The 26,445-nt window shown below is 43.8% G+C and overlaps 1 protein-coding gene across 1 annotated transcript in view; it reads right to left on the reverse strand.

The window, feature by feature from the left end:
- Positions 1 to 876: 876 nt before the first annotated feature.
- LOC119976613 (NACHT, LRR and PYD domains-containing protein 3-like) overlaps positions 877 to 26,445 on the reverse strand; it is a 30,770-nt gene continuing 5,201 nt past the window's right edge. The window contains exons 2-13 of the mRNA XM_038817230.1: positions 23,192 to 23,249; positions 22,783 to 22,914; positions 22,671 to 22,694; positions 19,477 to 21,217; positions 17,672 to 17,758; positions 16,283 to 16,453; positions 14,026 to 14,196; positions 12,343 to 12,459; positions 11,057 to 11,227; positions 7,021 to 7,191; positions 5,061 to 5,228; positions 877 to 1,669 (exon numbers count right to left, since the gene is read on the reverse strand). Coding sequence (XP_038673158.1) covers positions 1,573 to 1,669; positions 5,061 to 5,228; positions 7,021 to 7,191; positions 11,057 to 11,227; positions 12,343 to 12,459; positions 14,026 to 14,196; positions 16,283 to 16,453; positions 17,672 to 17,758; positions 19,477 to 21,217; positions 22,671 to 22,694; positions 22,783 to 22,914; positions 23,192 to 23,201 — 3,060 coding nt within the window. The 5' untranslated portion in view covers positions 23,202 to 23,249 and the 3' untranslated portion in view covers positions 877 to 1,572. The remainder of the gene's footprint in view (positions 1,670 to 5,060; positions 5,229 to 7,020; positions 7,192 to 11,056; positions 11,228 to 12,342; positions 12,460 to 14,025; positions 14,197 to 16,282; positions 16,454 to 17,671; positions 17,759 to 19,476; positions 21,218 to 22,670; positions 22,695 to 22,782; positions 22,915 to 23,191; positions 23,250 to 26,445) is intronic.

The following is a 26,445-nucleotide window of genomic DNA, read 5'->3' on the forward strand; positions in this document are numbered from 1 at the left end:
CATCTGGACCAAAATGACTTAATTATCTGCATTCAAAGTATCGTATTGAATCTTTGACTTTGTCCATATAAATCTTTCTGGAATCCACCTCTTCATTCACCTGAGGAAGGAGCTGTGCTCCGAAAGCTAGTGATTCGAAAAAAACCTGTTGGACTTTAACCTGGTGTTGTAAGACTTCTTACTGTGCTCACCCCAGTCCAACGCCGGCATCTCCACATCATAATCTATAGGGGTATGGACTGTGAGCTGGAAAGTAGGATTAGACTGGATAGGTCTAGTGAGGCCTGAATTACGTTCTTGTGAGCATTACATTTTGATAATTTTATGATTTTATGAATTTCTTGAATTCTAGAACAATCCTCATGGATTGGAAAGTAAAAGAATGTTGGTACAAGTAATTAGGAAGGGAAGTGGTATGTATGTTAGTCCAAAGATGTGCAGGTTGGGTGGATTGGCCATGATAAATTGCCCTTAGTGTCCAAAATTCTATGATTAACCTAGGACAAAAGTTCGGCACAACATCGTGGGCCGAAGGGCCTGTTCTGTGCTGTATTGCTCTATCTATCTATCTATCTTTATTGCGAAGTGGCTGGAGTATAAGACCATGCAAATATTGCTGTGATTGTATAATGCTTTGAGTCTCTACCTGGAGTACTATGTATGGTTTTAGTTTCCTCACCTAAGGAAGGGTATTCTTGCCTCAGAGGGGTACAATGAAAATTCCCTTGATTGTTCCGTGAGAAGATAGCATTGTCCTATGTGGAAAGATTGAGCAGAATGGAACCATATTCCAGGTGTATATCACTTTTAGTCATTTTAAAATAGAATTTAGCATTTAAAGTTACCATCAATTAATCTTATTGTAAATTGCAAACATTTCAAAAGAGTCAACACGTTTCCATGAATTTAATCGCATTATTCACTGATCAAATAACATGACATATAAACTAAAAGTCTGCTTTCAAAATGTATCAGCATGATTCACTTTAATTTGTTTAGATTTTATATAATTTTAAAACAATATAAACATTGCAGAGTTACATTTTATTCTAAGCTAACCAGACATTATTCGGTACCTTCTGTAATCAAGCTTGAGCATCGCACCATCACCTTTTCATTCAGACAGTTTGGAGAAGTTGTTGAGAAAATGCACTCTTCAAGTGTACAAGATTCTTTCATACCCTCTATTTCTTCAGTCTTAGAAACTATTTTGAGAGATCTGCATTGGCAAACCTTAATTTAAGGCCCCACACCCCTCCCACCAGGATCCCATTTGGGATAAGCAAGAGCAGGAATCCAGGCCAGTTTTCACTTTCTAATGCAGGCAATGAAGAGATATTGAGATCAGAAAGGTCAGCACAAACCATGATTTAAACTTCGGTCTTTCCTCGAGTACACATGCGGTGAACTTGCTGACATGATTATTAAAGAATATCAATGGATTTCATGCCTTCACAGTGTTGCAATGAATACACAATTTTTAAATTTCCAATTTTTTCACATACATTTTCCACAATAATTCCTATGAAAACATAAATCATTATAATAGAGGACAGTGCATTGTTGAGCCTTTTATGTTTTCAGCCCCACAATCTGGAGATCATTCTTTTTCTTCTTCAGGTCCTCTAGAGTTTTGTATCCATTTGCAGAAAACCGATTCTTCTCCATCCTTCATTAGAGATGCAAAATATGGTTAGTTAATACTTGTATCTGTAAATAGAAGCTACTTCACTATGCAACAGTTATAACATCTTGGGGAAGAAATTTTGTGGTGCTTCTGTACATTGCCTCCCAATTTTAGTGGAATAAGGCCATTTTGTTAAGTAGATCTGGTTCATACCCAGTCACAAGTGGGGAATCAAAAAAAAAATCACCTGTTCCTGGAATTCTTTCATTGGCAAGCTTTGAAATGCAAACATAACACATTTGTTTTTCCATTTCCAATAATTAAATGCCATATTGTAAGTTAGGTGTGTTTTTACTGCAGTGATTGACTATAGGGCTCTGTCCGTCTTGGAAAGACAAGTTGAATGTGATGACTATGGGCTTTTCACAGTAACTTCATTGCAGATTTAATGTAAGCCTACTTGTGACAATAAAGATTATTATATACATTAAGATGCATTCGAGTACTTTGGGGAAAAGTGCTCTTAAGCATTCAAAACTGAAGAAAATATTGCTTGGGTTCTCCAATGTAATGATCTGAAGTGATTTAAATGCCCCAAATCTTCAGCACATTCACTTAAAGAGAAAGAAAGCTCCCATTTGGTCCTAAACTGCTCTGATTGACAGGACATCTGGTGTACCTTAGGAAAAATAAAGCTGTCAGGTTTTTCATTTTTGATACATTCCATTCTTTACATGTTCCAGTCAATTCAATCTTCCCACCTACTTCACAAAAATCTAGCCCTAGTCTCATTTCTGGGAGTTTCTTCTTTCATTTTCAAAGAAAATGACTGACAAGGTTGAAACCAGGGAAGAGATTCCCTCAGCTATAAGCTCCCACTGCCAAAGTGGAAGTGAATGGGTGCAGGTATGGAGCTTGTAATTGAGTGAAAGGAAGCAAGCTTCCCTTCACAATGGGTGTATATGAATAATCCTAACTTGTGAAATCAATGAAAGGCAAGTGGCCTTGTTTCCCAAATAACTTTGTTTAGATTGTTTCAGTCTCTCAAGGATTGATAGCTTGTGGAACAGAGGATCCACACAATTGAGGAAGGGGTGTGGGGGTGGTAGGCGCTGAAATTTTCAACCGGCAAGGATGGCTGGGAGTTCAAAGTGATGATTCTGTCCATCTGATCCATGTCAATAAATTTCTCTCTTCTGTAACCCCGTGAAATATGTTGGATTGATGCTGGGAGGCATTGGTGGACAGAAAAGTCCATTGTATTGTGATCTTTAGTTGTTAATTTGTTTAAGTTTAATCTAATTACTACAAAATGAAGTGGAAGTTTACATTCTGTAATTTAATCGAGTATCCTATTGGATTCTATGTGACAAGAAGACCGAGGGCGGGATTTTCCATTGCCCGACGGCTGTAGCAGGTCTCCCGATCTGGTGGAGAATGGAGCGTTGGCCGAAAAACGAGATTGGTGCTGGGTGCCAAACCTGTTCCGATGTTCCGGTCCCCCGCCAGCGGTGGCAGCGAGCTACATGCCCTGCGCCAGTGGGAGAATGCAGTTCAGTGATTAGCATCCATTTGCATCTGATTACCGGGCTGGAATCCCGATGCTCTAACCCACAATATGCACCAATCGTATCAGCAAGAAATCCTCCCAGTAGGGTTTGGTGCAAGCTTTCCCAAGCATGAGCCTAATGCGGTGGACCCCATGGTCAGTCAAGGGGTCAGTGCATAACTGCAGTGCCCCCCCCCCCCCCACTCAAAGCTCATCGGAAGTCTCCCTCCCCCACAACACAACTCTGCTTAGAATCGCAGCCCGATACCAACGGGCTCTACTCCATGCATAAATTAGCATGGTAAAGGAGAGTAATCGCACCTGTGTGCCACTCCTACCATGACGAAGACCAGTAGTAAGTCTCCACTGGCCAGTAGTAAGTCTCCAGAATGGAGAATCCAGTCCAGAATATTTTTCCTTTCGTAACTTTAAATTTTAGGTCAAATTATATTTAGCACCCAACTGACATATTTGTGTGTGCTACTTGACCTCATTCAAAACTAGGGGCTCTTAATTTTGCATGGAACCAACTTTAACAAGTGATTGGTGGAATTTCTAGAGGGATGGAGTACACTGCCATTTTCAGATGTTTATGCTGCGTCTCACATTTTCCATTGGTCTTACCACTAGAGACAAATGAAAGGCTGATAAAATTTCAGGGCCTCGGGTCTCAGTGTGACAATAACTGCTCCTAATGCATTGGCAGGGCACCCAGTATGAACTGGATTTTCCTCTGTGGAAGGTTTAACACAGGAAGGGCACCTCAGCTAGAATTCTGTCTTTTGATATGACATTATTGTGATCTTATACCTTTCTCTCGAATTAGCTAAATTTCAAGAGGAGGGAGGTTCTCAACATGATTTGCGTAATGCTGGTCTTTGAAGTGAGAATCCAGAACTTTTGCTGTAGCTTAAAATGGAAACCCTGGACCTCAAAAATTGAAAGATCCCCATGGAAAGAAGGATACCTAAAGGCGATACATCAAATAACCTAGCTACCAAATTTTCCAACTTGCCCACTGAAATTTTGCTGGTTGAAATAAAGCTGGATGCAAGCAATCTTCGGCGTTGAGGGAAAAAAGTCAATCAAGAAAGATGGGACAGAGTCTACTGCTTGGGGTTGAGAGCTGAACTTGGCTGAGTGCTGCCACCATTAATTCCAGTATACATGTGCAGACACAAATTATTTAAATTTTTTTTTCCAGTTAAGGGGCGATTTAGCGTGGCCAATCCACCTTTACAGCACGTCTTTTGAGTTGTGGGGGTGAGACCCATGCAGACACGAGGAGAATGTGCAAACTCCACACGGTCGGTGACCAGGGGCCTGAATTGATTTTGGGTCCTCAGTGCCTTGGGGCAGCACTGCATACCACCGCACCAGGGGGGTGCTCAGGAGGCGTCTGACCCGCGTTCGGTGCCCACTGATCGTCGGGCCGGCGTCTCTGAAAGACACACTCTTTTCCCTCCGCCGCCCCGCAAGATCAATCCTCCATGTCTTGCGGGGCAGTGGAGGGGAAGACGGCAACCGCGCATGCGCGGGTGACGGCATTCAGGCGTCGCCGGCCGCGTCATTCAGGCAGCGCCGCTTTGACGCAAGCGTCAAGGCTCGCGCGCGAGATTGACGCGCCGCTGCTCCTAGCCCCCCAGTTGGGGGGGGGGGGGGGGGGGGAGAGAGAATAGGGGACGAGGAGCAGTCTCCGACGCCAGAGTGAAACACTCCAGTTTTCACTCCGGCGTCGGCACTTTGTCTCCCTTTGGGAGAATTTCGTCCAGAGTTCTTAAGCACCACTGGATTCTGTCTGCAGTAATACACCTCAACTGAAAAATATTTGGCAGCAGCAACCCTTAATTTTGTCTTTGAAATAATAACAAGGTGACACCTTACCTTATGGACTTCAGACTGGCACAATCCGAAATGAAGTCACAAAAGTTTGGAACAGCTTTGTCTGTAAATCTGTTGTGACTTACATCAAGATGTATCAGTGTCTGGGATGATGCAAATGCAGCTTGGAATTCTTTGGAGCAAGCATCTGTGAGACCAGTTTTTGATAGTCTAAAAGATCCAAGAATATATATAAAAAGGAGAATTCACAAGATTAATTTTAGAATTTGGTTGTCATAGGTTTTAAGAAATTGAGCCTTCAATATGACAGAAACATGTTCAAATTACTCTTGGAAAAAGAGAATTAATGGGCAGACTGATATTTAGGGGCTGAAATTGTCGTGTTTGGACAATAAAATTCTCACATGAAATTATTATGCCCATCGTTTTAACAAAAGTGTGAACTCATTTATTTAAATGGGTTAAAATGGTCTTTTATGCCAAAGAAATTTTATATGAACATATTTAATATACCCATTAATAGCATTGTGCAAAGTGAAATTGGCCCTTAATTGCCCAGAAAGCAGAATGTAAATAAGAGTCATCTGTTAACACTGAATTATTTGAAAGTTACAAATCTTATCGAGGACTTAGTTTCAGAACCAACCAAGGCTGAGATGAAACTCTCCGATGTTGTAGGGTGTTATGTGAAATTAATTTGGACAGCCATCACTGACTTCCCAATGAGCATAGATGCACAGCATAAAACTACACTCAATCCAGCACAAATTACAACTTCCTTTCAGAGATTGGTTGATGTACAATATGATAATTGTAATGATGATATAGGATATTATTGGTCATCTTTTGTTCTTCAATTCTGGGTTTTTGCGGTATACTATATGGAGTATTAGGACAATGTGCAACATTTTAACAAGTGCCATATTATTTGCACTGCTATGAAATTTAACAGGAAGAGGTACAAGCATTGAATGCAGGTTATTGTATTAGGACCAGTGGGTTTATTTCCTGAATAGAAAAGATCCAGCATACATGAGCATCACCATGTCTGTGTGAATTATTAGGGCATTGACAGAGGGTTGATGAGGGTAATGTTGTTGATGTCGTGTACATGGACTTCCAAAAGGCATTTGATACAGTTCCTCACAATAGACCTGATAAAGATATAGGCCATGGAATAAAAGCTACAGTAGCAACATGGATACAAAATTTACTTGAGTGATAGGAAACAGAGAGTAATGGCTAATGGATATTTTTTGGGCTGGAAGAAGGTTTGACGTGGTTTCCCCCAGGGAAAGGTACTGGAACCCTTGCATTTCCGCTTAAATATTAATGATCTAGCTCTTGATGTGCAGGGGACAATTTCAAAGTTTGCAGATTATACAAGAAGTAGAAGCTTGGAAACTGTGAGGAGGATGGTGTATAACTTCAAAAGGAAATAGACAAATTGGTGGAGTGGGTAGATGGTGGCAGATGAATGCCAATGCAGAGAAGTGGGGGATGATGCATGGAGAGATAATATAAATAAGGAGTACAATTCTAAAAAGTGTGCATGTAGGACCTGGGTGTACAGATCATTAAAGGTGGCGGGACAGTTTGATGGAGCAGTTAATAAAGCATACGTGTCCTGGGCTTTATTAATAGGAGCATAGAGTACAAGAGCAAGAAGGTTATGCTGAACATGTAAAAAAATACCATTTGAATGAGAAGGTACAGATTTAGTGATCTGCAAAAGAAACAAATGCAATGTGACAAAAAAGTTTTCCACACAGCGTGATTCCGGTCCGGAATGCACTGGCTAGTAGTGTGGTGGAGGCAGGTTTAACTGAGGCAAGAGGGCATTAGATGGTTATTTTAATAGAAATGATGTGCAGCATACATGGAAAGGGCAGGAGGATGCACTAAGTCATGCTGCTCATTCAGAGAGCCGGTGCAGGCAATCTCAGAATTCTGTGATTCCATTCTAATGTGTTAAAGGTAATCAAACTCTGTATTTATATACCTTAGCTTTTCTAATTTGCAATGTGAAGTCTTAAATGGAGAAAACAACGTGTTTAATCCATTATTGCCCAATTCGTTCATGCTCACATCCAGTTCTGTCAGTGTCTGGTTAGTGCTGAACACAGAAGCGAGTGCCCCACAACAATCACTTGTCAGTTTAGTATTCGCCACCCTGTGGAAATAAAGAATTAGAAAAAGAAAATTGTGAAAATAACCAATAGATATAAAAAATATCAGGTCATTGTACTTTGTAGTTCCTGTTCAGCAAATTCACCACTTTTCACTAATTAGGCAAACTTCCTACTGTTGATAATTCAAAATCCAGTGGTTCGTAGATACGATGGCATTTTATTAAAACTATTAACAGGAGGTCTTTGCTGTTATTTTCAACCGAAGGGTGGGGATAGTGGGAATGTGACATCTGCAGACACCATGCGCGAAATTCTGCCCTACCCAGCGGGGCGGGGGGTCCCAGCGTAGCGGAGTGGCGCCAACCACTCTGGCGTCGGGCCTCCCCAAAGGTGCGGAATTCTCCTCATCTCATAGCTGTGATGGCGGCTACCTTGTCCGCATCCGGCTGCACACCCAATTGGGAGATGTGGTCCCCTCGGAACTTGATATCTGTCTGACCAAAAGAACACTTGGCTCTGTTGAGGCGGAGGCCATGCTCATGTATGCGTCTGAAGACGCGCTGGATGCGATTAACGTGCTCCTGCGGGGTGGTGGACCAGATGATTATGTCATTGACATAGACGCAAACACCTTCAATTCCTTCCATCATTTGTTCCATGATCCTATGGAACACTTCTGACGCAGAGGTGATCCCAAACGGCATTCTGTTGTAGCAATATCTTCCAAAGGGGGTATTGAACGTGCAGAGTTTCCTGCTAGATTCGTCAAGCTGGATTTGCTAGAATCCTTTTGAGGTAAAGAGCTTGGCGTGAGCCATTTCACATGTGAGCTCTTCGCGCTTGAGAATTGGATAGTGCTCTCATAATAATGCGATTGAGATCCTTGGGATCAATGCAAATACTCAATTTGCCGGAAGGCTTTTTTACACATACCATGGAACTGACCCAGTCGGTTGGTTCCGTGACCCTGGAAATCACTCCTTGGTCCTGGAGGTCTTGCAGCTGCTGCTTGAGGCGGTCCTTAAGGGGTGCTGGGACCCTGCGAGGTGCGTGCACCACAGGCTTGGCATTCGGCTTTAATAAAATCTTGTAGGTGTACGGGAGCGTGCCCATGCCCTCGAAGACATCGTGTTACTGGTTGGTAATGGCGTCGAGTTGCGCCCTGAAGTCAGTGGCCGGAAAGCAGACGAGTCAACAGGAGAGAGAGAGTGAACTCTCAGAACTAGGTTCAACAGCTTGCATGCCTGCACGCCAAGCAAGGAGGCTTTCGAGGAGCCTACGATTTCAAACGGCAAGATGGCTTTGCGTGACCGGTGCATCACTTCAAGTTGGCATGAGCCGCTGAATCAGCATGAACACGCTGGAGCTCAACCTTGAGTATAGGAGCTGTACCTTCTGAGCCTCCGATGGTGTAGGGTCCGCTGAGGTGATGTAGGCCTCGAAAACAGCCAGCCAGTGGTTAAAGTCTTTCCTGGCGTGTGGCGACTGCGGATCCAGCTGCAGGTGATCGGGCTTAATTCTGAAGTCAATGATGTTGGAAAATCTCACTGTAATAAATTGTGGCGCTAACAATTGTACACAGACTCGAATCGGTACAAGAGAGGCTTTATTACAGTGAGATGCTATTCCATTGGCTGCAGCAGTAGAATGGCATCTCAGGGAAACTTATGAATATTTATACTGCTCCGTGTGGGCGGAGCTAGCCAGCAGGGGCTTACCGGAAAACCTGTAATACAGGTACTGTCATACATCCCCTAATGCAAGCACACACATATATATACAGTGGTAGATCACCACACCACTGGCAGCAATGGCATTGCCATTGTAATCTAATAGTTGGCAGGCTGATGGCAGGATGGCTGGTTTGACATGATGCCTCGGAGGTCAGACCGCGCAATGAGATTGGCGGAGGCACCGGTGTCCAGGAGGAATCGTATTTGGGGCCGGTTGACCGTAAGGGTGGCACACAACTCATCATCCGGATCGATGCTGTGTACCGGTAGAGGCCGGATTCTGTGCTTCGGGGACACCCTGTTTTTTGTTTTGATACCGACTTTAAAAGGCACCTTCGGGTCCTTGGTGTTGAAATCAGGTAGCAGGTCTGAATCAGGCTCGGTGACTGTGGGTTGAATGGCCCGGACATCCCTGCGAGGCTGGCTGGAGTGACGAAAGCTGGCAGGTTGAGTTGATCTGCATAAGGCAGCATAGCGGCCAAGTTTGCCACATTGCAGGCATCGTCGGGATTTGGCGGGACACTGCCGCTTTAAATGGGCAGAGCCACAGTTGTCGCACACTGTAGCGTCAGTGCGTTTGCTGCGCCACCTTGCATGCGCAGTGCGATCATGCATGGTGCGCGCCTGCGCAATACGTTCGTCGACATCGCTGTCCCCTCATTCGGTGCACCCAAGCGCGGGAGTCCGCGAAAAGCACGCAAAATGGCTGCCCTCATCCAGGCTGAGGCCCTGGAGTTGTTTGATTGCTTGAACATGTTCTGCCTCGTGGGGAGCTTGCCGCGCCGTTTCAGCAGCTTGGATGTGGGAATACCGACTAGTGGCGTGTTCATGGAGCACGCAGGTCTCGATGGCAATCGCTGGGGTGAGCTGCTTTACCTTGAGGAGCTGCTGGTGAAGGGGATCCAACTGAACACCGAAAACTAGCTGGTCGCGTATCATGGAGTCGGAGGTGGACCCGTAGTTACAGGACTGCGCAAGGATGCGGAGGTGGGTGAGAAAGGACTGGAAAGATTCATCCTTACCCTGCAAGCGCTGTTGGAAGACATAGTGCTAGAAACTTTCATTCATCTCGATATCGCAGTGACTGTCAAACTTGAGGAGGACTGTCTTGAATTTAGATTTATCTTCACCATCGGCGAAGGTGAGAGAATTGAAGATGTGGATGGCATGGTCCCCGGCTGTGGAGAGGAAGAGAGCAATCTTCCTGGCGTCTGAAGCAGCTTCCAGGTCTGTAGCTTCAAGGTAGAGCTGGAATCGTTGTTTGAAGATCTTCCAGTTGGACCCCAGGTTGCCGGTGACGTGGAGCAGCAGCGGTGGGCGGACGCTGTCCATGTTGCAGGATGGCTGTATAGTGGTGGAAGGCAGATCACTTGCAGGTAGGTCTAAGAAGTTCTAACATCCCTCAACTACTGGTACCATGATGTATTGGGTGCTCTGGATCCGTGGAACACATACAGGCCACCAACACTTAAAATAGTACAACACTATTTTGTTAAACTATAAACAGTTGAACATACTCTCACTGTGGGTTAACACGATGTTAAATTAAACTAAAGACCTGTGCCTATCCTAACCAGTCTAATCACTCAGCACATGGTGAGGATCTGTGCTGTAAACTGTAAGCTCTGTACTCCTGAAAGGCTGCATCCCAAATGAGCGGGAAAATGGATGCCCTCTGTCTTTATAGTGGGTGTGCTCTAACTGGTGATTGGCTGCGGTGTTATGCATGTTGATTGGTCCTACTGTATGTCTGTCAGTGTGTGTGTCTGCACCCTGATATACTGGTGTATACAGTATTATGACAGCGACGAACCTCGACTTTTCTATTTTAGCCTTAGTCAGAGCTGATACTTCCACTCTGATGAATGGCTGGAGTCTGAAGAGGGAATTGTAACTCCAAAAGGAATTTCAATGGGGCCTCCCACTGCTGGCCTAACATATATTTCCACCTCCCTCCTGACAGTGCCAGCATTAGACCACAGTAGTTATGGAAGGCAAAGTTATCATGAAGATTCCTGAACTTTTCAGTTACAAGAGTGGAGTGGTGTTGGATCAGGCAGCCATCTCTCTTACAATGTGGAAACCTCATCGCTCGACTTTCTTTAAATTGTCACAAAATTGTCCAATATCAGGCAGTATAAAAATAGCCTCACAACATGATGCATTTACTTACTTTAAGGATTTAATTTTACAGTCTGGCCCTTTCAGAATTTCACACAATGCTGTAATTCCCTCATTCTGTAAATCGTTAGAGCTGAGGTCTACCTCTGTCAGCGTGTGGTTGTCTGTCAGGGATGAGATAAGATTGGTGCAACATTTTTGTGTGAATGAATTTTTCGCCAACCTGTAAGACGCAAAAGAAATGTTTGTAATGAAATACATACATGAAGGAAATAAACTACAAGGTATTTTTTAAAGTTCGAAACTCAAGTTTTAAAACTAAGGCATAGTTGGTAAAACAAAATGTGAATTTCCAGACTGCACCAATAATGAAGCACACGGAGACTAACGTGGGCCAGGAGTTTTCAGAGGGCGGGTTTTTCCTTTCCACCATCTGAGGAGATATGGGCTGCTGCTGCTACTGGCTACTCCAAGGAATGTTAATTGACTGTGGAAAAGAACTTCCGCCCCTCCCTTGGGAGGAAGTCGAACCTTCGAGAGGTGCTGGCCAGTCTGACTGGCTGGCATTTCTCTACCCCCATCAGCGCCAGAGGCTGCAGTGGATAGGACCGGAATTGCAAGCATTTTCGAGAGTCCAGAACCCGGTAAATATGGTGGAAATATTAGAGGGAGGGGGAGGAGGGTGCAGTGATCGGGAGACAAGCATATGCAGGGGTCAGATCATTTTGGGGGTGCCCCACACCCACATCTCCACCTTCCACCTGAAACCTGAGCAGGATCACTTTTAGGGCTGGGTGGGAAACAACCCTTAAGTGGTTATTAATTGGGACAAGGATGTGGAGCCAGCCGAGGGCCTCATCTGTCCCATGCATGGCAAAACTGAGGATAGATCGGTGCAGGCAAGAGCCCAATGGGACTGCCATCTAAATATTTTTCAGCAAATGCCTGCAAACTAGCTGGCAGGTGTTATGTTCTATGCTATGGCCATGGTAAAGATGCACACTGAACATCTAGATCTTGACTGGTAAGAGAGTTTATCAACAAATGAATACATGGAGATAACTGAATAAACTATAATACAAATGTTAAATATTAGTGAATTCTCCTGGAGCTTCTTCTCATGCAACTCTCCTCTGATACGACTTACGACAACTGCCGGATCTTTGGAGTCACATGGTGGATCTCTATCATCACCCGCTGGTCGGAGGTCATATAGATAACTATATACGTTACTGCGCGTCTGCATATCATCACAACAGGGAATGTAAAATTCTGCCCAAAGCATATCTGCATGTTTGTTTGAGCAGGAGAATGTAGATAGTTAGAAAATAAACTTACCCTAGACTTTGTAACGCACAACTTTTGCTTTTCAGTGCGTCACACAATATTTCAGCTCCAGAAGCATCCTCATAAGTGCCCATTATTCCAAACTCAAAGGCAAATATAGAATTTAACCTAAATAGAACACAAATAAGTTTGAAAACAAGACACATTGCTTCAACTCATTTCTTCGGTGATTGGTTTCTACTTCGTTTCAAAACATTTATTTACCGCTGTGAAGAAAATGACTGGATTTGGATGAATTGGGAGCATTCATAACCAAACATAGGTTGGTGTAATGTTTAGTTTCTCTGCTACCTTACTTGTAAATCTGTGGGTAATCTTCTGTTAACAATCTTTCAAAGGGGCCAAGGTGGAGTCTTGACCTGATGGGCGGCATGGTAGCACAGTGGTTAGCACAGTTGCTTCACAGCTCCAGGATCCCAGGTTCAATTCCCAGCTTGGGTCACTGTCTGTGCGGAGTCTGCACATTCTCCCCATATCTGCATGGTTCTTCCGGGTGCTCCAGTTTCCCCCCACAGTCCAAAGAATTGCAGGTTAGGTGGATTGGCCATGCTAAATTACCCTCAGTGTTACTCGCTTACGGGGATAGTGTGGAGGTGTGGGCTTGGGTGGGGTGCGCTTTCCAAGGGCAGGTGCAGACTCGATGGGCCGAATGGCCTCCTTCTGCACTGTAAATTCTATGAAATGCTAGGTTAGCCTATGTTTAGTGTGAGATGTGCTCCTTCAAATGATCAACAGGAAGGATGCCGTTCAGAAATTACGGGAACATTGTTTGTAAGTATTGATTTAACTTGATGGGAGCAGAGTACTGACATTTGCAAGTTATCAGTTGAACAACAAACTGTTAAAAGAATGCCAATGTGTACAGCGTTGTGAGCTTTGACCTTTTTTCCACCCAGACCGGTTCAGGTCAGACTTTAGAGTTGGGCGTACAAGAAGGAAGGTGAAGGTTCACCTACCTACAATCCCCAGGTTTATTTGTTCCTGCACTCCCATTAGAATTATACAATTACGTTTATATTTCCTCTCCTCACTCTTTCTACCAAAATACATTATTTCACATTTCACTGCATTGATTTTAACCTGCCACATGCCCAATCATTCCAACGGTCTGTCTTATGCCATCTTGAAGTCTAGCACTAACCTGTTCACAATTCACAGTACTTAAAATTCTTCAGCAAATTTTGTTCCCCACGGATCACTGAATCTCTTGATGTATAGTTATTACTTAGGGAATCAACAGCAAATGTTTATTTAACCTGATTTATCAAGTGTAATTGACTTTGTAGTCTTACAACAAGTTAGGAAATTAGATTGGATCCTATCCCAGGGTGCTTTTTGTTTAAAGCACCCTAAATTGACTATGCAGACGTTTTAAATCAGGACACTTTTAAGATGTACTCAAATTAATAACTCGGACATGCTGGGTTTTGTCAACTCCTCCTGAGTACTACTTTTCAGTCAATTCAAGGTTTGCAAGGTAAACTGGCAGTTAGAACTTCATATCCAAGACAGGCTATTGTTGTAAATTTTCTGATAAATAACTTGAAGTGGATTATGTACATTATGTTTGCTGACAAATATATTTAATACAATAAAATAAATGCAAACAATTCCACAAAAGAGAAACAAAGATGCAAGTACCACTGATAGCAAACGCTAAGAGTCATTACTTACCCCAGTTTCAGTAATGCACAATTCTCATTCTTCAGTGCTTCAGTTAGTTGACGTAGCCCCTCCTCACCTATCCTATTATTACTCAGATCCAGCTCCACCAGGGTCTTGTTTTGCTTCAGCACAGTAGCCAATCGCTCACAACAACCAGTTGTTAATTTATTACCAGCCACACTGTGGAGATAAGAAAGGTAAGTTACAAAAACAAAATACAGGAATTACCGAATGATTGAAAAATATCTTAACCGCTTACACAAAATTCACTTTACTGCACTTCTCTAGAAGTCTCCTCCTCATCCAGGCAACTTGGCAAACACTTTGCTAAAATAATACTTTGCTTCTGGTGACTTTGTGAAGATGTATATAGGGTGTTTTCCCTGGCTGCTCAGTCTAGAACAAGGGGAAACAGAATAAGGAGCGCACCATTTAAGACTGAGATGAAGAGGGGTTTCTTCACTCAGAGGGTTCAGAGAGCTATGGGTGCTCAACCATTGAATATGTTCAAGGCAGAGATGAATGATTTCTGGATGTTAACAACATAAAGGGATTCAGGTATAACATGGGATAATGGTGTTGTGGTAGACGATCACCATGATCGATTTGAATGGCAGAGCAGGCTCGATGGGCTGAATGGTCTACTCCTGCTCCTATACTCCAATGAAATGACCAGCCCTATAACAGTCAACATTGGAACATCAGAACTCCATTGTGTAATTAATTTTCTGGTTTCAGTGTAGTCCTAAAATTGAGGATTTCTCCGGGAAGCAGATGATTACGAAAAATGGATAAAAGTGAAAGAAAAGGAAACTTGGATGTGAAAATACTTTTTGCTATAATCGCCTCAACTAAAAAATGCAACCTAGTTCATAAGAACATAAGAACTAGGAGCAGGAGTAGGCCACCTGGCCCCTCGAGCCTGTTCTGCCATTCAATGAGATCATGGCTGATCTTTTGTGGACTCAGCTCCACTTTCTGGCCCGAACCCCATAACCCTTAATTCCTTTATTCTTCAAAAAACTACCTATCTCTATCTTAAAAACATTTAATGAAGGAGCCTCAACTACTTCACTGGGCAAGGAATTCCATAGATTCACAACCCTTTGGGTGAAGAAGTTCCTCCCAAACTCAGTCCTAAATCTACTTCACCTTATTTTGAGGCTATGCCCCCTAGTTCTGCTTTCACCCGCCAGTGGAAACAAGCTGCCCGCATCTATCCTATCTATTCCCTTCATAATTTTATGTTTCTATAAGATCCCCCCCACACCCTTCTAAATTCCAACGAGTACAGTCCCAGTCTACTCAACCTCTCCTCGTAATCCAACCCCCTTAACTCTGGGATTAACCTAGTGAATCTCCCCTGCGCACCTTCCAGCGCCAGTACGTCCTTTCTCAGGTAAGGAGACCAAAACTGAACACAATACTCCAGGTGTAGCCTCACTAACACCTTATACAATTGCAGCAGAGCCACCCTGGTTTTAAACTCCATCCCTCTAGCAATGAAGGACAAAACTCCATTTGCCTTCTTAATCACTTGTTGCACCTGTAAACCAACGTTGTGCGACTCATGCACTAGCACACCCAGGTCTCTCTGCACAGCGGCATGCTTTAATATTTTATCATTTAAATAATAATCCCTTTTGCTGTTATTCCTACCAAAATGGATAACCTCACATTTGTCAACATTGTATTCTATCTGCCAGACCGTAGCCCATTCATTTAACCTATCCAAATCCCTCTGCAGACTTCCGGTATCCTCTGCACTTTTTGCTTTACCACTCATCTTAGTGTCATCTGCAAACTTGGACACATTGCACTTGGTCCCCAACTCCAACTCATCTATGTAAATTGTGAACAATTGTGGGCCCAACACTGATCCCTGAGGGACACCACTAGCTACTGATTGTCAACCAGAGAAACACCCATTAATCCCTACCCTTTGATTTCTATTAATTAACCAATCCTCTATCCATGCTACTACTTTACCCTTAATGCCGTACATCTTTATCTCATGCAGCAACCTTTTGTGTGGCACCTTGTCAAAAGCTTTCTGGAAATCCAGATATACCACATCCATTGGCTCCCCGTTATCTACCGCACTGGTAATGTCCTCAAAAAATTCCACTAAATTAGTTAGGCGTGATGTGCCCTTTATGAACCCAATAAAGAAAAACCTACTAACTGTAAACCAAAACGAAATCATGGGGTTTTAATACCCAAGTAAGATTTGCTGGCTAAATACGGCCTTAAAGCATTTTCTTACCTTAGCACACGTAGTGAACATTTTGCATCTTCTAGGGCATTGCAAAGTGAACTAACACCTTTATCTTGTATATTATTGTCAGTCAAGTCCAAAAGTATTATGTTGTGGTTGTCTTTCAAAACAGCAGCAAGTTTCTCACAACTTTTATGAGTAAGATTGTTTCCATCCAACCTAAATATTGCAAAAAATCAGTTAATAATGCATGGAAAATGTAACTTAGAAGAGAGCTTATAGATTCATTTTGGAGGCACTGTTTTCATACGTGAAACACTAATCTCTGCCGACCAAAATAACTTGACTTGCATTTCATGAAAATGTGCTGGTATTTAATCATGGTGAGAGTGGGCGGGATTCTCCGACCCCCTGCCGGGTGGGCAAATCGCTGGGGGGCGGTGTGAATCCCGCCCCCGCCGGCCGCCGAATTCTCCGGCACCGGAGATGCGGCAGGGGCGGGAATCGCGGCGCGCCGGTTGGCGGGCCACCCCCCAGCGATTCTCCGGCCTGAGATGGGCCGAAGTCCGGCTGCTGTAATGCCAGTCCTGCCGGCGTGAATTAAACCACCTTCCTTACCGGCAGGACCAGGCGGCGTGGGCGGGCTCCGGGGTCCTGGGGGGGAGCGGGGCGATCTGGCTCCGGGGGGTGCCCCCACGGTGGCCTGGCCCACGATTGGGGCCCACAAATCCGTGGGCGGGCCTGTGCTGTGGGGGCACTCTTTCCCCTCTGCATCGGCCATCAACTTCCGCGATGGCCGACGTGGAGGTGATGCCCCCTTGTGCATGCGCAGGGATGACATCATCAGCTGCTGACGCTCCCGCGCATGCGCAGACTTCCGCCGGCCGGGAGAGTCCCTTCGGCCCTGGCTGGCGTGGCGCCAAAGGCCTTTCCCACCGGCTGCCAATGCGCCAACCAATCCGGCGCGGGCCTAGCCCCTAAAGGTGAGGGCTTGGTCCCTAAAGGTGAGGAGGATACTGCACCTTTGGGGCGGCCCGACGCTGGAGTGGTTCACGCCACTCCATCCCGCCGGGACCCCCGCCCCGCCAGGTAGGGGAGAATCCCGCCCAGTATTTTTCTGGTATATGGTAGTGGGTGGGAGAAAATCTCACATAATGGAATTTTGCTTAATATACAAACAAGAGCGGCACGTCGTGCAGTGGTTAGCAATGGGAGTGCTGACACTGAGGACTCGGGTTCGAATCCCGGCCCAGGGCCACTGTCTGTGTGAAGTTTGCACGTTCTCCCCATGTCTGCATGGGTTTCACCCCCACAACCCAAAGATGTGCAGGTTAGGTCGATTGGCCACGCTAAATTGGCCCTTAATTGGAGAAAAAATAATTGGGTACTCTAACTTTATTTTAAAAAATATTATACACGCAACACATTCTAACTTACTTCAGATTTTGTAATTTGCAATCCCGCCTTTGCATCACATCAGTGAGTATTTTCAGTCCAGTGTCTTTGATGTTGGCCCCAGATAATCTAAATATGAAAAGATTTCAAATAAAACCAGCAGTGTGAACAAAATAAAATCATTTATTCATTGTTTCTGGATGGGGGTCAGTTAGCACAGTTGACTGGATGGTTGGTTCATGCTGTGGAGCCTTGCCGACAATGTGAGTTCAATTCCCATACCAGCTGAGGTTATTGACGAAGGCCCCGCCTTCTCAGCCTTGCCACTCGCCTGAGGTGTGGTGACCCTCAGGTTAAATCGCCACCAGTCAGCTCTCTCTTAAAAGGGGAGAGCAATCTATGGTCCTTGGGGGCTACAACAACTTTCATTTTATGCTACCTAGGATTTAGGATATTTAAGTGGAGTATTCCTCCAGTTCAGTACTTTTGGAAAATGTTTGGAAAGAAGATTAAACATTTCTGTTGGTTATACCTGTCTGGTGACCAGCAGAAGAAATCCTAGTGGATGCTATGGAAACACCTTTGTCATATAATTGTGTTCCAGGCAGGTACTGGTCTGAAGCTTCTTTTGAATACACCTTCCATGGTTATAACTAACTTTATTAAGGCAGCACGGTGGCGCAGTGATTTACACTGCTGCCTCACGGCGCCGAGGTCCTGGGTTTGATCCTGGCTCAAGGTCACTGTCTATGTGGAATTTGCACATTTTGCGCATGTCTGCGTGGGGCTCATCCCACAACCCACAAATACACAGGGTAGGTGGATTGGCCAGGCTAAATTGCCCCTTAATAAAAAAAAATAACTAACTTTATACAAGCTGATAGGATGGTTTGTCCTTTATGGGCTCCAGTGATCCATAGGATAAGGAGCACCCAAACCCATTGGACTTGTACCCTGCTGGATATCTACCCTGATCTCAGAGCTGGGCTTCAGTCTCAAGCACTGTCTGAGCAGTTTTCAATCCCTACACCTTTTAAACCAGAGGCAGGAATTCTAACCATTAAGCCAAAGGCAAGCACTTGCCGCATGATGATGCCAATGTTAGGGTTACCAACTCACCAGGATTGTACAAGAGCCTCTAATAGTTACAAATGAATCTCGTAGGCACTGCTAGACACAACCCAGGAGAAAAATAATTGGGCATTAAACATGTTTTTGGTTTCATTTTCTTTGAATATTTTTGTATGTTAGTTATTAAGGAATTGAAGAAGGAAATAAAGGCTCTTTGGGAGGGCTGACCAGAAGCAGGAATATGCAGATTCAAAAACAGCTTCTCCCCAGCTGTTCCCAGACTCCTAAACGGCCCTCTTAGGGACTGATCTGATCTCTTCACATATCTTCTCTACTGAGCAGTACTACATTCCTATATGCTTCACCAGATGTCTATCTCTATGTATTTACATTATGCATTTATGTTTGCTCTGTGGTTTACTTCATGTATGGAATGATCTGTCTGGACTGTACGCAGAACAATACGTTTCACTGTGCCTTGGTACACGTGATAATAAACAAACCCAATCCAATGTACAGCAAGAGTTGGCAATCTTACCACTAACACGTTTCAAATGAGTTATTTGGCGCTTTGGTAGATGATGTTAAAGTGCTTGGTGGAGATATTGATGGAACAAGTTCCAGTGAAGGAATTGGAGTTCAAACATCGACATAATAGAGAACAGAAAAGAACTGATTGGAGCCCCACGGAACAACCTAATGTTAATAAATGTAAGAATAGGGTACGTGTCTGAACGTGGGGAAATAATGCCAGTTGCAGGAAAACAAGTACTCACTTTATCCCCGTAAAATAGTTGGCAATTAGCAGCAGTCTCTGTATGCCAACAGATGGCAGTTTGTACAATGACAGGTCCAGCTCTTTGTAATTCTCTTCTGACATTTGCAGGACAAAAGCCAAGGCCGAGCACTGAGCTGGCGAGAGGCTCCCAGAAGAAAAGGTCCCAGTCTTGAAGGCCGTTTTTATTTCATCGAGGGCAGAGATATCATTTAATTCATTCAGGCAGTGTAAAATGTTAATTGTTTGTTCTGGGGGAATATTTGTCTGCAAGGTTTTTTTCAAGAATTTGGCGATTTTCTTTGAGTCGTCCTTCTCCTTGATGTTCTTGCCTTGTACCAGAAGACCTGTCAGAAAATGCTGGCTTTTAATTGTCCCCAATCCACACAGGAACCTTAGGAAAAACTCCTGGCGGCTCTTTCCATCTTTGGACGCAGACTCGCAGGCTTCCTTGCACACCTGGGAATAGCTGTGTTTTTCGAACAGTTGAAAACTTTTCCCAATAGGATTCTTCTTCTGGTTGTGAAAGGAAAGGAAAACATAGAGAGCTGCAAAATATTCCTGTACTGCCAAATGGACAAAAGAATAGCTCTTTTTGTTGTCCTCGGTAATATCTTTGCAAAGCCCACCACAAACTAACGAGAGTTTGATCTGGTGTTGGTTCAATTCTGCCTCATTGAATGAGACTGTTTGGGAACCTTGGTTCCAGCTCCGTTCAAACACCAGCTTCCCCAGGTGGAAGATTGAATCATGATTTGACTTCAGCAATGCCACCTGTAACTCGTTTCCTACGTATTCCAACTTTTCCTCTTGAAACAAAATCAAGTCGACCAGGAAGTGAGAATACACCTCTGTTAATGTTTGAGGTATTTCATCCTCCATGTCTGCAGATTTTAATACAGTTTTCAAGACTGAAAACAGGATGCAGCAAAAAGCAGGAACTGAGCACATGAAAAACAGGTTCCGCTGTTTCTTCACAACCTGGATCATTTTTTCAGCCATTTGCTGGTTTTCGCATCGCCTGCGGAAATAATCTTCTTTTCCCTGGTCCTGGAATCCTTTGATTACAGTCTTCCTGCTAATGTATTGAGGAGGGATGATGTTTTGTGCCCCGGGTCGGGTAGTTATCCAAATGGAAGCTGATGGAATAAGTTCCCTTTTGAGGAGATTGACCAGTATGTTTCCAAGTGTGACTGCCCTACTCACATCTCGACAGACAATGTGTTTGTTAAAATCGACTTCCAGGTTGCCATCTGACAGTCCATCAAAGATAAACAGTGTCCGCATCTCTTCGTTTGCCAGCAAGCTCCCACAGTTTTCAATGTGTGGGTAGTATTGCTTGACAAGTTCAGTTAGTGCAATTTCCTTTTTGTCTTGGGACAATAAACTAAGCTCACGGAAAGGGAAACAGAATATGAAATCATACTCAGACAGTGCAGCGCCACTGGCCCAGTCATAAATGAGTTTTTGTACAAGGACTGATTTTCCAATCCCAGCTATTCCCTCTGTAACTACCGTCAGAGTCGCTCTGTCCTGTTCCGACAGTGGCCTGAATATGTCTCCAAGTTCAATTGAGGTCGCATCTGAATCCTCGCTATTTTCACCCTCTATTATGCTGACATTAATAAATCGCTCACTGAGCAAAACTTGGCTTCTTCCCTTTTCCCCGGATTCCATCATGTACTTAAATGCTTCTCTTGATTTATTTTTGTGGGTCGCTTGGAGGTTTTCCAAATCAGCCTCTATGATGAGAGTAAAAGGCAGACGTTAAAACCACCTGGATGAATCTGCTAGTTGCAAGTATTCCAGAGTTCCTCATGGTGGCACAGTAGTTAGCACTGCTGCCTCACAGCGCCAGAGACCCGGGTTCCATTCCGGCCTTGGGTCACTGTCTGTGTGGAGTTTGTACATTCTCTTTGTGTCTGCATGGGTTTCCTCCGGGTGCTCCGGTTTCCACCCACAGTCCACAGATGTACGGGATAGGTGGATTGGCCATGATAAGTTGCCCCTCAGTGTCCTGGGATTTTAGGTTAAGCTATGAGGCGGCAGGGATAGGGCGAGGTGGGGCGGGTGGACATGGGTGGAGCGCTCATATGGAGGGTCGGTACAGACTCGTTGGGCTGAATGGCTTCCTTGCACTGTAGGGACTCTATGATTCATTTTTACACTCAATAAGCCAGATTCAACTTGATCACAACAGTTTGCACTAATGCAGATCATTAATGCACAAACCAGAAGCAGCTCAGAGGTGTTAGGACATCAAGCGGAAGTTTAGAAGGAAGCCAGTGCAAGTTACCAGCTAAATGGATACGAGCTGAAGGAGTTTACGAGGATTGAGTGGATCAGGACAAGGGATTTATTTATTTAAAAACTAAATGTAGATTACCCAACTATTTTTTTTCCAATTAAGGGGCAATTTAGCATGGCCAATCCACCTAACCTGCACATATTTGGGTTGTGCGGGTGAAACCCATGCAGACACGAGGAGAACATGCAAACTCACAGACAGTGACCTGGGCCGGGATTGAACCTGGGTCCTCAGCGCCGTAGGCAGCAGTGCTAACCACTGCTTCACTGTGCTGCCCGAGGACAAGAGATTTATACAGCAGGGCAAAGATTATGAAATTGATACGCTGGGGAATGAGCAGCCAATGGAAGAGTAATAGTTAATAATAACATGAAGTTGGATGCAGGAAGTGGAATTCTGCATGTGATACAGTTTGTGAGGTGTGATGTTTGGGAGGGGTTGAGATTTGGGCCAGTGGATGTAGATTTTGCTGTCAATAGCTGTGCAGTAGGGGTACCAGCCAATGGGAGCTGATAGAGGTGAGCTCCGAGATGGCTGATGTCAGATATGCTCAAAATGAAACAGGACCCACAGGATGTACACTGTCATGGTTAGCCTGATCATGCAGGTTAGATATGGAAACGAGTTTGGGGCTAATGTGTAAAGTTTCTAATCAAATGATCCTGGAAAAAATTACCATAATTATAACTTGAGCTCGACATCTAGCAACTTGCTAGCCTTGGGAGAAATCAAAACATTACAATGACTGTGAGCTGAGCATTTAAAATCTGAAACATATGATATGAAGGAGATTTTTTGGGAAATAATGGAAAAATAAATATTTTTCTGACTTGTAATGGATATTCATTCATTAATCATACGTCTGACCTGATCCTCTTAATACTTACCCGAAAGTTCTTTTTCATATGTTCCTGAAAATTAAAAATAAATCGTAAACAATATATCCAGAAAGACTGAAAAATATCCAAATTTTTAGACAAACATAAAAATAGAGATTACCGCCATAGTGGTTAACAATGGTCTGGTTGCCCATGGCGACGCTCACAGGTCCAGAACAATGGTCGCTTTGGATATTGGGTGCAAACAGTTTCCCACCACCTGAGACGGACTGATGATTTTCAATTCTGTGGCCTTAATTATATAATCAATTAAAAAAATAAATCAGTGAATAAAAACATGCTTAATTCGCAAACAAACTTGTTAAAAATAAATAAAGATGAACATATTTTGACTTGTTTTCAGTAGTATTGCTAATTAACAATAGCCTGCTTCGACAGACAAATTTACCAATTGTTTCCAATTATATTCTGCAAATTTATTTCTATGTATATTTACATTAAGTTGGTCCTCAGTAAATCCATTGTTAGTTCATTTATACAACTATTTGTTTTGCTACTTCTTTCCTTACCTGTTGCCATGGTGCCGATCTGTGGATCAATATAATTAAGAACTTGGATTGGGAATCTCTGCAAGGAAAATTATCCACAAAATAAAAAGTTTTGTCTTGGCTGTATTTCAATCTTACCTATTGCACAATCACAGTAGGAAAAAGTAACACTCTCCTATCATGAAATAACAACTAATTTTTCTCTGTGGTAGCTGTTATATTTTTAGTTTCCTTCTACCCACTTTTACTTCAGGATCTTTGGTTCCTGGATGTTTGGTGAGTCCCAATTTCCTAGACCCTTGAGGTTGTCTTCACTAGGCCTACTTAAGACAATGAACAGAAAACCCTCTCAGCTATTCTTAACCAGGGCTTACAGCTGTCACACGATGAGACATCACGTAACAAAGTGTCATGGGCTAGGCATCAAGTGGTTAAGATATCATATGATTAACTCTCCACCAATCTTGCGAGTCATAGTTGGCAACCTAACACTGGGCTTTGAAGTAAATTGGTGAATTTTATATGCAGGATTCCATAGAATTATATAAAATGCAAAGCACACAAACAAACCATTTGGCCCAATCAGCCTGTTCCAGTGTTTCTACCCTGCTCAAGCCTCCACTCATCATTCCTCATCTACCACCATCTGCATAATTCTCTATTCCCTTCTCCCTCATGTACTTTTCTAGCCTTCTCTTAAATGCAGTTTTTCTATTCACCTCAAGCATTCTGTATTGATAGCGAACGCCACAATCTCACCAATCCTTGTGTATAGGAATTTATTTTGAATTCCAAATGTGATTTCTTGGTGACTGTGTTACATGGATGACCTCCAATAGGTGAATTGGACATTCCGAATTCTCTCCCAGTGTATCCGAACAGGCGCCGTAGTGTGGCAACTGGGGGATTTTCACAGTAACTTCACTGCAGTGTTAATGTAAGCTTACTTGTGACACGACTAAAAAATTATTATTATTTTACTCTCCCCACTTTAGAAATCATCCAATTTAGGTGGAATATTTTAATGGCATCAGCAAGACATTTGCCGCAATGACGTCCTGCGTTTAAAAAAATTTGTCACAAGTGTGGCGGAAAGGATTTAGCCAGACGATGCACCTTTGGTCCGACAGTTGTCCAAACAAAAGCAAAGTGTGCGAATAAGAATAAATGCATCAACAACTGGGCCAATGTGAGCGTGATTGTGGATAAGGACACAATCAGCTCGACCGGCCAAAACAAAGAAGTTTTTCTAGAAATCTGCAGCTACAGTGAGGTGGACCATTGAGGACAGGTGGACAATCCCATTAATGGTTAATGGGACGGGAGGAGAGAGGGGTGAAGGAGATGAAGGATTTATTTTTGAAGGGGCGGTCACTAGCTTGGAGGAGTTGGGGGTGAAGTTTGGGTTCCAGCAGGAGGAGGGCTACAGGTATATGCAGGTGCAGAACTTTGCAAGAAAGGTCTTCCCAAAATTTCCGGTGGCACCAACCTCTTCATTGCTGGAGGAGGTACCGTTGGTGGAGGGTAGGGTCTTTTTTGGCGATTTACGATAGGATCACGGAGGAGAATAAGGTGTCCATGGAACGGATTAAGGCCAAGTGAGATGAGGATTGGGCATGGCTTGTGAGGAGGGAATATGCTGCAAGATGCTCTGGTTAATGCCTCACCCTGGCAAGTAATTTTATCGGAAAGGATGAAGAAAGCGTGGGCTTTTGTCACGCTAAATGGTCTGTACCAATTTGAGGTTATACCATTTGGAATGAAGAATGCGCCAGCAACATGCTGGGGTGGCACAGTGGTTAGCACGGCTGCCTCACAGTGCCAGGGTACCGAGTTCAATTCCGGCCTTGGTGACTGTCTGTGTGGAGTTTGTACATTCTCCCCATGTCTGTGTGTGTTTCCTCCGGGTGCTCCGGTTTCCTCCCACAGTCCAAAGATGTGCAGGTTAGGTAGATTGTCCATGCTAAGTTGCCCGTTCATGTCCAAAGGTTAGGTGGGGTTACAGGGTTTGGGTGGGGATGTGGGCCGAAGTACAGTGCTCTTTCAGAGGGTCAGTGCAGACCTTATGGACTGAATAGCCCCTTTCTGCACTATAGGGATTCTATTCTATGATTCCAAAGTCTAACCAACAAGGTTATTCTGGACTAAAGAATTGTGCAGTGTACGCAGATGATGTGGTGGTGTTCAGTGTGGAAGGAGCATTTAAAGGAATTGGGGACTTGACTAAAAGTGAGTTTGTGAAAGCCGAAGTCACATTCTTCTGCCTTACTGTAGGGCACGTTCTGATGGCCCTATGAAACATGAAAACAAAAGCTATGGAGGAATTCCCAATACCATCAATGAGAAGAGAAGTTCTGAGATTTCTGGACAGGAATAGTTCCTACATAAAATTCGTGCCATGTTTCAGCAGTGAGGTTTCTCCACTGACTGAACTTATGAAAAAGAACCGGAAATTTAATCGGACGTCATAATATCAGGAGGTATGTGACAATCTGGAAACTGTATTAACCACCGCGCCAGTTTAGGCCATTAATGCGAGCGATGTGAGCATTGGTGCTGTACTGTTACAAGATGACGAGGAAGGTATAGAAAGACCTGTTGGTTATTTTTCTAGAAAACAAAATATTCACTAAAAGAAGCATTCGCCCATCAACACCGAGACGTTGTGTTTGGTATTGGCATTGCAACATTTTGACATTGATATTAGAACATAGAACATACAGTGCAGAAGGAGGCCATTCGGCCCATCGAGTCTGCACCGGCCCATTTAAGCCCTCACTTCCATCCTATCCCCATAACCCAATAAACCCTCCTCACCTTTTTTGGACACTAAGGGCAATTTAGCATGCCCAATCCACCTAACCTGCACGTCTTTGGACTGTGGTAGAAAACCGGAGCACCTGGAGGAAACCCACGGGGAGAACCTGCAGACTCCGCACAGACAGTGATCCAGCAGGGAATCGAACCTGGGACCCTGGCCCTGTGAAGCCACAGTGCTAGCCATGTGTGCTAACAATTCATTAGAAACAATTGCTTATGCAGACCATAATCCATTGAGGTTTCTGGGGAAGACCGTGTACATCGAATTTATTGCCACAACCATTTAACTTGGCAATTATGCATGTAGCAGGAAGAGACCATGACTGTCAGTGCTTTATCACAACTTTGAGATATACGAAGAATGGAACGTAAGACTGAAGTGGACGATACTGATGTCTAAATTTGCATGCATAAATGAAACGCAGTATGTATCACAGTGTTCTCCAAACTTTTGT

The sequence above is a fragment of the Scyliorhinus canicula genome, chromosome 13 (assembly GCF_902713615.1).
Source record: "Scyliorhinus canicula chromosome 13, sScyCan1.1, whole genome shotgun sequence".
In the NCBI taxonomy this organism is placed as follows: Eukaryota; Metazoa; Chordata; class Chondrichthyes; order Carcharhiniformes; family Scyliorhinidae; genus Scyliorhinus; species Scyliorhinus canicula.